We start from the raw sequence: 11,942 nt of genomic DNA, 5'->3' as shown, positions 1-11,942 counted from the left end.
CCTGCAGCCAGGCAAGGATGGAGGGCGCCTGAAGTTGGAACTGTTAAAATTCAAGTCGATGTGGGAGTTTCAAGAAATGGGAGAAGAGTGGCAGCTGCTACTATCGGCAGGAACCATGATGGTCTCTACCTCGGATCTTCAGCAATGGTTTTTGATAAAATACATGATCCACCAATGTTGGAAGCATTGGCTTGCCGCGAGGCTCTTGCCCTAACTCAGGACCTATATGCAGACCATATTGTTGTTGCGTGTGACAACAAGACAGTTGTAGAGGAAATCAAGAAGGGATCAGAAGGAAGATACAACAATATCATCAAGGAAATCCAAGCCCAAGCTAGACTTTTTGTTCGATGTGACTTCATCTTTGAAGGTCGAAAAGGGAATATTGATGCTCATAATTTAGCAAAATTTTGTACTTCTTTAGTTCAAGGTCGCCACGTGTGGCTGGGAGAACCCCATGACACCTTTGTTATTCCTGTAAACCGAGACAATAATCAATAAAGTCAGGTTTACCACTCAAGAAAAAAGAGAGTATATCCTCTCAGTACCCCTAAAAAAGAAAGAGTATATCCTCTCAGTACATCCAAAACTACTCGTATAGCTTGCAAACATCAAGTTGAGTACAGCACTACTGATCGTAAAGCGGCGCACACCTGCGTTCAGTCACTCGTTCACTCCACCCAGCCAGGAGCCCGCCAAAATGCGATGACGACGCTAAATTACACACGCCTTTGTCGCACCACAGGCACGCCCCTGTCGACTTGCGTAGACGAAGCCACGGATCCAGTCATCAAGATAAGTACCAGTACACGCAAACAAAAAAAAAGCCATCGAGATGACAAGCAAACCCACGCACAGGCTGTAAAGATGCAACTGAATGCCACATTATCGCGCATCCATGTGATTGCAACCGAAACAAAGCCACAGCGACGAGTCCAGAAAATGAGGTAAAGCCGGTCAGTTACAGGTGCGGCCAGTGAACCCTGAGGTGGATTTTTGTCAGCGATCGATGGAGCCAGCCGGTGAGGGCGTGTACAATGCATAGTTTTAAAGTGATGCCTCGCATGCCATATAGGATCGGATATGACGTAAAATAGGTTCGGATAGAGAAGAGGAATCCTCTCCAAAAGGCGGGTGCTTGAAGATAAAAAGTATAGTCCGGTGACAAAAGCTGAAAATGTAGGAATGAAAAGTAGAGATGCACGTGTACTAAAGTCATTATTTTCTATTTCTTAATAAGGCCCATTAGTGATAGCTTGCATTGAAAAGAAAAAATAAATATAGATGCCTCAAATTATTTTTTATCATGGGGCATATATATCCATATGCCATCATTGTACATGCGCTGAGGCGAGGCACGCTTGGTTTACGTGCTCCGTCTCCGTCCGGAACGTCCATCGCCGCCGCTTCCTCGTCGTGGCCGCCGCGTGCGGGCTGGAAAGGGACGGCCAGCTTTTCCGACGCCTCCCTGACGTGTCAGCCCAGCCCCGAACCACCACACGCGTCCATCCCCATCCGCTGCTCCCCGCAAGCCATCCGCCCGATCCACGTGAGCCCGCCGCGTCCATCCCCCCGCGCCCCACCACCCACCGGCCCATGCGCCCGTTCCACGGACCCAACCCCCGCCCCACGACAAGGACACGCCGCGAGGCCGTGAGGCATGACTGGCAGGTGGTCCCGCCTTAATGTCACTGAGAGCATTTTTAGGGATATAATTATGTCACTGAGGGCTAGCGGGTCCTGTACGACAGCGCGCCGACCTCTTATTTTTCTCTTCTTCCATCGGTCTCACGGCGGTGGTGCTTGGGAAGTAAGAAAAGAAAAGCCGTGAAAAAAGTCCAGATTTTCCATTTTGCGGTGGAAAAAAGTCCGGTTAAGCCCGGGGGATTAACTTAACTTAACAAACCCGGGGGTAAATGTGATTAGCGAAGGCGGCCCAATATAAACGATAGGTGTCAGAGCGGGATAGTAGCCCGATAAATAAAAAACTCCCTCCCCCCTGCCCCGCTCGCCTCGCCTCGCCTCTCCGCTCGCACTCACCGCGCGGCGCACGCCCGTGATCCGCCTCGCCGGCTTCCGCCGCTGCCCCGCCGCCGCCTCCGATCTCGGCAGGTATCCACGGCAGCAGCTCCTCCCGATCGGCGCCGAAGGCCGGCTCGATCCAGGCCTTGCTCTCGCTCGATTTTGTGTGCTGATTTGATTGGGTCTGTGTCCGTGTGCGTGCAGGAGGGCGCGCGGAGGAGGCAGAGGGAGATGGCGGCGGAGGACGGCGCGAGGTCGCCCACCAGGATGCTGGCGGAGGGGCATCTGCGGATCGCCACAGGCGGGCGGGCGCCGGCGGACGGCGGGATCGCCGTCCGCCACATCCCACACCACCACACCGCTAAGAAAGGTGACTGACTGCTAGCTCGCTGCGGCTATCTTGTGTACTCCTCTACGTTGTCTGTACTGCTGAATTATGTTATAGTAGTGCTGGATTATGCTATGCCGTAGGAGTAGGGAGTCGGTTTGGGAATTGGTAGATGGGGCTAGAATCGTAGGGAGTGTAAATGTTCACTTCTGCTTTTGCTAGGTACAGTGCTTTGCTGTCCTCTAGAGGGTGATTTGATGATGCACGTAGCAGAGGTGATGATTTTGTTCCTAGGGTTGCCTCTTGCTATGCATGCCTGATGGAGTAGCATGGCGTTTGGGACTACAATGGTTACTAAGTATGATGATGGTTTGATGTTGTGTCAAGTTTTTCAGTGCACTGTAAGCGGTAGAAGACCATCATCGAGTATACTAGTTCATGGTGGCGGGAAAAGCCGATGCTGGTTGATTTTTGTTTGGTTTGATGTCGGTGGAGTCCTGATTTTGTATGTAGGCGACGGTTTCTGGTTAGTTATAGGTGGCTGTTTCTTTTGCCGAAAGGGGTTAAAACCCAAAATGTTGTAGTGGTCGCCGACAAAGGTGACAGCAACGATACACGCTGCTTATTTCTATTGGAGTTCAGTTCTCAGTTTGGTCATGCAATTGGTAGTAGATTTGTCGATTTCGATACGGGTTCTGATTTAGTACGTAGGTGATGGTTTTTGGTAAGTTGTAGGTGTTATTTTTTTTTCTCTGAAAGGGGTTGAACCCAACAAGACATATGTCGTATGGGTGGCCGACAAAGTTGGCAGCAACGATACACACTGCTTGTTTATATAGGACTTTAGTGCCCTGTTTGGTCATGCAATTGGTAGTGGATTTGTCGGTTACGATATGTTGATCTAAGTATTGTCTTTGTGCTCCATTGTTGGTCGGTATTATGGTTATCTAAAGTTGACGGCAACGATATACGACACCGCTTGTTTTTATTGGACTTCAGTGCTTGCTGCCCAGTTCAGTCATACAATTGGTAGTGGATTTGTCGGTTTCGATATGTTGATCCGAGTATTGTCTTTGCGCTCCATGGTTGGTCGGTAACTCAGTATTATGGTTATCTAAAGTTGACAACAACGATATACGACACCGCTTGATTTTATTGGACTTCAGTGCTTGCTGTCCGGTTCAGTCATGCAATTGATAGTGGATTTGTTGGTTTCGGTATGTTGTTCTGAGCTTCTGGAGGGGCTATAAGCTCGCGTTTATAAGTCCTAAAAGCCTACGTATGTGACAGTTTCTGGTAATTTTTGGTTGCTTGTTCTTGACTGGAAAGCTATAAATTATTTAGTGCGCAATTGTTATGGCGCTGCTAGAAGGAGGGCGCGAGAGGGCCGGCCGGGGGCCTTCTGCCCACGGCCGGGCAAGATGGAGGGGATTTCCCTCTTAATTCTTGCTTGATTAGATTGATACATCTCCTCTCCTTATATAGAGAGGTTTACTTGACTCCCAAGCAAGGCTTACCTGACCCCTAAGCAAGCGACCCTTATCTCTAATTAACCCTAAGACTAATGGGCCCATTACGTACTCTAACACTACACCCCACCTGGACATGCAGCTTGTCCTCGAGCTGCAGCCTAACCAACTTATAACCATGACTTGACGCAACAAAAACCTAACACCTAAAAACAAGCCTTTTACATCTCGGCTTGTTTTATTATTCTCAACCTGAAATGGACTGGGACGCTTTATTTTGGACCCCTTAACAAAAAGTGGACACCATCCGCACGTCGGACGTGCACGTGTACAGCCACCTGGATCCCATGGACACCACCTGGACAAAAGGAGTGCATGTGTATGACCACCTGGAAGTGGTCGCAAGAGTGACCAGCAGAGGCGCCCTCGCGGCGGCCGGTGGCGGAATGCAGTGGTGCTACGCGGTGCGCTGCTGTCGGTGACACCATGCCTTCTCCCTGCCGGACGGCTGTTGGTTTGCACTGCACAGGGAAGAGTGAAGGGCTTGCGATGGAGAATGACGAGGAGGGGTGCGCCCCCCCAACCGCTGATGTCGCAGACTTTGAGGTCGTTGCCCGCGGGGAAAACAGCATGCCCGCCGCCCGTGGGGGAAACCGCATGCCCAAGATCCCCGACGCAGCGGACGAGATCGAGGTCCTTTGCGCAGCGAAGCGCAACTGGGAGGAGCGGCAGCTGCAGACCACGCAACTCCCGCACACGCCGACGTGCTAGGAGGCCGCGTGCAGCAGCCTGCAGCCTCACCATCGCCGACACGTGGCGGGTAGTGATCCAAGCTGGAAGCGGTGACGACGACGGCGGAAGCTTGATCTGCTGGATGGGGACGCCCTGGGGAAGCGGTGATGGCGACGGCGGGAACTTGATCTGGTGGATCGGGACTCCTGTCGGCGCGGTCGATGCGGGGCCAGAGCTGACCGGTGATGGCTGCTGCAGTTGCAGCGGCTGCTGCGGCGGAGCGCCGGGCGCAGCGGAGGTCGCCAGGAGCGGTGGCTGCCACTGCAGCCAGGGCGGGGCGGTGGATGGCAGCTGCTGCAGCGGCCTGATGAGCGCGGCGGAGGCCACCTGGTGCGGCGGCTGCCACGGCAGCCAGGATGGGGCGGTGGTGGCGGTGGATGGCAGTTGCAGCGGCTGCTGCAGCAGCCCGACGAGCGCGGCGGAGGCCACGGCAGCCAGGACGGGGCGATGGATGGCAGCTGCAGCGGCTGCTGCAGCAGCCCGGCGAGCGTGGCGGGGGCCGCTTGGTGCGGCGGCTGCCACGGCGGCGCGGTGGCGGTGATGGGCGGCGCAGCCGGGTGCGGCCCATAGGACCCGGCCAAGAACAGATGGATCTCCTGGACCGCCTGTGTTAGGTCCCGCAGCGCCCCGGACACCTCCGGGGTGAGGACGACGGGGGCGGGCGCGACGGAAGATCCCGGCGCGGGCAGGAGCGGGGCGACGGTCGTGACCGGCAGCGGAAGAGACAGGTTGGGCGGTGGTGAAGACATGATCGAACCGAAGCTAGCTGATACCAAATTGTTATGATACCAAATTGTTATGGCGCTGCTAGAAGGAGGGCGCGAGAGGGCCGGCCGGGGGCCTTTTGCCCACGGCCGGGCAAGATGGAAGGGATTTCCTTCTTAATTCTTGCTTGATTAGATTGATACATCTCCTCTCTTTATATAGAGAGGTTTACTTGACTCCCAAGCAAGGCTTACTTGACCCCTAAGCAAGCGACCCTTATCTCTAATTAACCCTAAGACTAATGGGCCCATTACGTACTCTAACAGCAATATCCTCATGGATTCAGCGGAATATGCATTTGTCGGTTACGATAGTCTGGTGTGGTTACTGCCCTTTGTTTCTATTACTGGTTTCTATTTCCCTATATGTTTAAGCATGTGGTCAAAGCTTAAAGCTGCTCAAAGTGCAATCTCCAATTGTGGGATCTGATTATTATTTTCCATAAATGTCAACTGCCAAATGCTGAGCAGCTCACGCTATATATCCATACTTCATAAGTAAAATGCTATGAGTATGTTTAGCTTGTTTCTCAAGTCATCGGTTTTTTACTTGATGATGTTGTTTAGGCAATTATTGTTGTGTATAATAAATTCATTTTTGGACTTCTATTCCATTCTTTTCTTTAGCGTATCTGATTTGGTACTGTGATAATTTCCCATTTCCATACGTCATGTGTCTGCTTTTGTGATATTAACTGCAGACATCTAAATATGTACTCCCTCCATTCCATATTACTCGTCGCTGATTTAGTACAACTTGGTACTAAATCAGCGACAAGTAATATGGAACAGAGGGAGTAGAAGTTTGCTTGCTTCCACAGTTCAATGAGAGGACAATATTTAGTTCTTTTCTACTGTTACTTCTGCGTAGATTTAGCATTGGGTTATTTTTTTTTGGAAATACTATCTTATTCTTCATAGTTCCTACGGATATTGTTGTAACTCTGTCAATGCTGCTTTCAGAAGATGGTGGGAAAATTGAACAAGACAACCTTGGAGATGCAAATCCGTTACCATCCCAAGAGTTGGGCAAATTAGTTAATGGAACTAAAAAGGTTTGAACTATCTATACTCAATGGTATTCACCAACATTTCGTTCTCTGTTGATGTGACTTTATAATCTAACAATGCCTCTCTGCAAATGCAGGTTCCTGCTACATTAGATGACTACAGGAAGCTTGTAGTTCCAGTAATTGAGGAGTATTTTAGTACAGGAGATGTGGAACTGTCAGTTTCCGAGCTAAGGAGTCTTGGATCCGATCAGTTTCACAATTACTTTGTGAAGAAGCTCATATCCATGGCAATGGACCACCATGATAAAGAAAAAGAAATGGCGTCAATTCTGCTGTCTGCCTTGTATGCTGATCTATTGGACTCCTCCAGGATGAGTGAAGGTTTTATGATGCTTCTAGAGTCAACAGAAGATCTATCTGTGGATATACCAGACGCTATTGATGTCTTGGCTGTTTTTGTGGCACGTGCCATTGTTGATGAAATACTGCCTCCTGTTTTTCTCACTCGAGCTAGAGCATTGCTTCCAGAATCTTCAAAAGGTATTGAAGTTCTGCAGGTTGCTGAGAAGAGTTACTTGTCAGCTCCTCACCATGCGGAGTTAGTTGAACGCAAGTGGGGCGGGAGCACACACTTTACTGTAGAAGAGGCGAAAAAGAGGATCCAGGATATTCTGAGGGAGTACATTGAGAGTGGAGATACAGATGAAGCCTTTAGGTGCATAAGGGAGCTGGGCCTCCCATTCTTCCATCATGAGGTTGTGAAACGTGCTCTCATCCTTGGTATGGAGAATCTGTCGTCACAGCCATTAATCCTGAAGTTGTTGAAGGAATCAACAACTGGCTGTTTGATCAGTTCTAATCAAGTGTCGAAGGGTTTTTCTCGGGTTGCTGACAGTGTTGATGACCTGAGCCTTGATGTTCCTTCAGCCAAAACACTTTTTGACAAGCTGCTTTCCACAGCCATATCTGAAGGGTGGCTTGATGCTTCGTTCTGTAAATCTGCTGCCCCTGGTGAAGATATGTGGAATGCAAGCAATGAAAAGGTGAAGCATTTTAAAGAAGAGTCTGGTCACATAATTCAGGAGTATTTCCTCTCAGATGACGTCCCGGAACTCATTAGAAGCCTTCAAGAGCTTTCTGCCCCTGAATACAACGCCATTTTCCTAAAGAAGCTCATCACGCTTGCTATGGACAGGAAGAACAGGGAGAAGGAGATGGCTTCTGTACTTCTTTCTTCACTCAGCTTGGAACTATTTTCCACAGGTGATATCATGAAGGGATTCATAATGCTCCTGCAGTCAGCAGAAGACACTGCCCTCGACATTGTGGATGCTCCTAGTGAACTCGCCCTCTTCCTGGCCAGGGCAGTGATCGATGAAGTCTTGCTTCCACTGAATTTGGATGACATCAGTAGCAAGCTGCGCCCGAACAGCAGTGGTAGTCAAACTGTCCAGATGGCCAGCTCTCTGCTTGCGGCCCGCCATTCTGGTGAGAGGATACTGCGCTGCTGGGGTGGGGGCACTGGCTGGGCTGTGGAAGATGCAAAGGACAAGATCTCCAAGCTTCTTGAGGAGTACAACACAGGCGGCGACCTGAAGGAAGCCTGCCAGTGCATCCGCGACCTCGGGATGCCCTTCTTCAACCATGAAGTGGTGAAGAAAGCGCTGGTGATGGCGATGGAGAAGCAGAATGAAGCTAGCATCTTGGCTCTGCTGCAGGAGTGCGCCGCCGAGGGGCTGATAACCATCAACCAGATGACCAACGGCTTCGCTCGCGTCAAGGAAGGCCTGGACGATCTGACCCTCGACATCCCCAACGCGCAGGAGAAGTTCAGAGGCTATGTGGAGCTCGCGACAGAGCGCGGCTGGCTGCTATCTTCCTTCGCCTCCCTGCCCTGAGCTCTTCTTCCCCAGATGGCTAAACTTGGAAGAAATACCTCTGTATATCTTACACCCATGCTGTCTTTACCACCATACCGAACTTCTTCTGTTCCTAGTCTTTTCTGAGCCGGAATGGTATGGTATACCGGAGTGTGATAGGGTTGTTGGTGTATTGGTCTGTGACTTGGAGAGTTTAAGGAATAACGCCATTTGGCTTCAGGACTAGTGGAGTTGTTTTTAAATTGCTGTCCATGGTTTTCTGCTTTTGAAGTTACTTGTTGTGGACGTGTAGTAATATGTTTTCGTGGCCTTGGGATAGGGCTGTCCAAGGTGAGATGGCAGAACACAAATAGTAGGAGTAGCTCACAATACGGAAGTTACCGCGGAAGGCTCACAACTCATCTGTTTTCCTTTTCTGTTCTTATAAAAGAAAAATCCCAAAGAGCGCCATCATCTCTCAATTTCAGCCCATTAATCTTTGGCGGCACCGTGCGGGTATAATCTACTCCCTTCGTCCCATAATATAAGAGTGTTTGTTACTACTCAGGTGGAGGGGTAGTTAATTAGAACTTTCATCTCAAAACAATTAATTACAACTTTGATTGGATGCATCCCGTCTGGCCATGCGTGGTATTAGGGCAGACCTGCTCATCCTATCTCTCTCTCCAGCGGAATACTCGTTCACGGCCAGGCACTTGAGAGGGAGACATATATTTGGTATATACCAGATCGATAGATAGTTATTGCCCATCATTTTTGGCAATACACGTGATGCGCTGTTATCTTGGTCAATTCTCAGTGTGATGTGTTTGTTGTTTTCTTCACTGTTCTCCTGTGATGCCAACTTCTGTGACAACGTGATCCATCAGGCAACCATAGATTTCTGACCAAGTGAGGCGAATAGTCATCCAAGGGAGCGTGACGGGGGCTACTACCCATACTCATCCTGGGCGGCGGCTAAGGCCGGCGGCTTCCGCTCATGTTCTTCTACCCCGGCTGGCTATATATCCGTGTGTATGCTTGTCAAATTTTGCATCACGCACTCGGCCTGCCATGGAGGGTTGGTTAACCTTATGTTTCATAGCCCTATCCACGTTGCTGGCCCTTTGGTTCTCCGGCGGCAAGAGCAAGCCCAGGAAGCACCTGCACCTGCCTCCCGGGCCATGGACTCTCCCGATCATCGGCAGCCTCCACCACGTCGTCCTCGGCACGCTCCCTCACCGCACCATCACCGATCTGTGTCGCCGGCACGGGCCACTGATGCTCCTCAAGCTAGGCGAGGTCCCCACGGTGGTGGTCTCCAGCGCCGAGGCGGCGGCGGAGGTGATGAAGACCAACGGCGTCGCCTTCTCCAACCGGCAGACCACCGAGCTGCAGGAGATCATGGGCTTCGGCGGCAAGGGCATCATCTTCGCCCCCTACGGCGACCACTGGCGCCAGATGCGCAAGGTCTGCATCGTGGAGCTCCTCAGCTCCAAGCAGGTGAAGCGCATGGAGCGCGTCAGGGCCGAGGAGGTGGGCGGCCTCCTCCGCTCCGTCATCGCGGCCACGGCCGCCGGCGCCGCCGCCAACCTCAGCGAGATGTTCGCGGCGCTTGGCAACAATGTGGTGGCGCGGGCGGCGTTCGGCGGCAAGTTCGCGCGGCAGGAGGAGTTCCTCCGCGCCATGGACCAGATCATGGACCTGCTGGGGGGCTTCTGCCTGGTCGACCTCTTCCCGTCGTCCCGGCTGGCGCGGGGGCTCAGCAATGGCGAGTGCCGCGTAAAGAGGATCCGGGACCTCATTGAGAACATCATCACCGAGATCCTTGACGAGCGCAAGGCGCCGCGAGCAGCCGGTCATGGCGCATGCAGCACCGACGATGAGGACCTGCTGGACGTGCTGCTCAGGCTGCAGGAGGAGGACTCGGCGTACCCTCTAACCACAGAGATTATAGTCACTGTCTTGTTGGTGAGTATTTTCCTTCTGGTCATTTTCTAATCGTTTGGATCTACTATGTGACCTCTACGTCATGTAGAGGCAAGTTAACATCATAGCTAGGTTTCTCACAAAAAAGGTACTGGAGTATATATAGTTTTCGCTGTAACTTTGGGCTTTGACTCGCTGACAGTTAATCTTTTATTAACACCATATGAAATACTTGCATACTACATACTGTTTAAAAAATACTTCATGCCAAGTTTGTTTTGAAAATTTATATAGTATTTAATTATAATTATATGTTACAACATTATTATTTTCAGGACATGTTTGCAGCTGCTTCAGAGACTACAGGAACCGCTTTGGAGTGGGCCATGTCAGAACTCACAAGTCATCCTGAAGTTATGGCTAAGGCACAATTAGAGGTTCGAGAGGTACTAGGTCAAGGCCGAGCTATCATTAGCAATAGCGATCTTGCAGAACTCCACTACATGCAGATGATCATCAAGGAGGTTCTTAGATTACATCCACCCGCCGCTTTACTCCCTCGCAAGACCAGAGAAGACTGCAAAATTATGGGTTAGGACATCCTTAAAGATACCAATATATTCATCAATGTCTTTGCAATTTCCCGGGACCCTCGGTATTGGAGCAATCCAGAAGAATTTAATCCAGAGAGATTTGAGAACAACAATGTGGATTATAATGGGACAAGTTTTGAATTCACTCCTTTCGGAGGTGGGCGACGACAATGCCCTGGAATAGCATTCGCATCATCAGTTTTGGAGATTACCTTGGTAAACTTTCTCTATCACTTTGACTGGATGCTTCCTGACGATGCCAACTCAGTGTCACTCGATTTGTCTGAGAAATTCGGGTTCACTGTCCGTAGAAGGACTGACCTACTGCTCAAGGCTATTCCACATGTATGCTCCAGGGCTACACATATATAGATCCAAGAAGTAGATGTTCATATGTGTTGCATTGTACCTTTATACATACATTAGAATAAGAGCTCATGGAATAACTTGTTGTGCCACATTACATGCCAAAAAAGTGGAAGCAACTATTGGCAGAAATTAAATTTCAACTTTCAAACTGGGAAAGCATGCCAACATCTCGCTCTGTGGCCAATTTTGAAGATGTTATCATCAGTGCGATTCTAAGTAAATATTATTGGCTTGTATTTGTTAAGTTTTTTTTGAAAGATCCAACACAGCTGGCTTTTCATGTTGATCATAGCAGAGTGTTGGGGATATTACTACTGGGCGTAAACCGGCCTATCTGGGCCGGGTTAACTTCATCAGTAGTTAAGTATGTTAAAGTCTATGAAGGTAGATGAGGGCTCAAGACCCATAATCGGTTGAGAGCCTGTAGCCGTAAACCGGCGTCAATATGTAACTTGTATTGTAAGTTAGGAATAAGTAGAGACCAAACCGGACACATCTATGAGCCGGTGTCGGGACTCTGTAAACCGACGGGCGTCACCCATGTATATAAGGGGACGACCCGGCGGCGGTTCAAGGACAACAGACAACAACTCGAGACATAGGTGAAGCTTGTTTGCTCCCTAGTCATCGAAACACCCATCAATTCCATCACAACTAGACGTAGGCTTTTACCTTCATCGAAGGGGCCGAACTAGTATAAACTCTCTTGCGTCCTTGTGTCCGCTTTAACCCCTTCAAGCTAACCCGTCGTGATGGCTCCACGACTAAGTCCTTTCTTTAGGACATCTGCCGTGACAAAACCAC

The 11,942-nt window shown here is 50.1% G+C and overlaps 1 protein-coding gene and 1 pseudogene across 2 annotated transcripts; both read left to right on the top strand.

The window, feature by feature from the left end:
* Window positions 1-1,850: 1,850 nt before the first annotated feature.
* On the top strand, window positions 1,851-8,510 carry LOC123189560 (MA3 DOMAIN-CONTAINING TRANSLATION REGULATORY FACTOR 1). 2 transcript variants are annotated; one of them, XM_044602005.1, is made up of 4 exons: window positions 1,851-2,112; window positions 2,227-2,392; window positions 6,342-6,430; window positions 6,523-8,510. In XM_044602005.1, the coding sequence occupies exons 2-4, from the start codon at window positions 2,254-2,256 to the stop codon at window positions 8,284-8,286; spliced, it is 1,992 nt and encodes a 663-aa protein (XP_044457940.1). In that variant the 5' UTR covers window positions 1,851-2,112; window positions 2,227-2,253; the 3' UTR covers window positions 8,287-8,510. The 2 variants fall into 2 exon arrangements, with proteins under 2 accessions (XP_044457940.1, XP_044457939.1); XM_044602004.1 differs by having other exon boundaries at window positions 6,339-6,430.
* Window positions 8,511-9,177: 667 nt separating this feature from the next.
* LOC123189559 (desmethyl-deoxy-podophyllotoxin synthase-like) lies at window positions 9,178-11,287 on the top strand (annotated as a pseudogene).
* Window positions 11,288-11,942: the final 655 nt, after the last annotated feature.

The sequence above is a fragment of the Triticum aestivum genome, chromosome 2A (genome assembly GCF_018294505.1).
Source record: "Triticum aestivum cultivar Chinese Spring chromosome 2A, IWGSC CS RefSeq v2.1, whole genome shotgun sequence".
NCBI lineage: Eukaryota > Viridiplantae > Streptophyta > Magnoliopsida > Poales > Poaceae > Triticum > Triticum aestivum.
The sequence above is the reverse complement of the archived record's forward strand: the minus strand, read 5'-3'. Positions and strand labels throughout refer to the sequence as shown.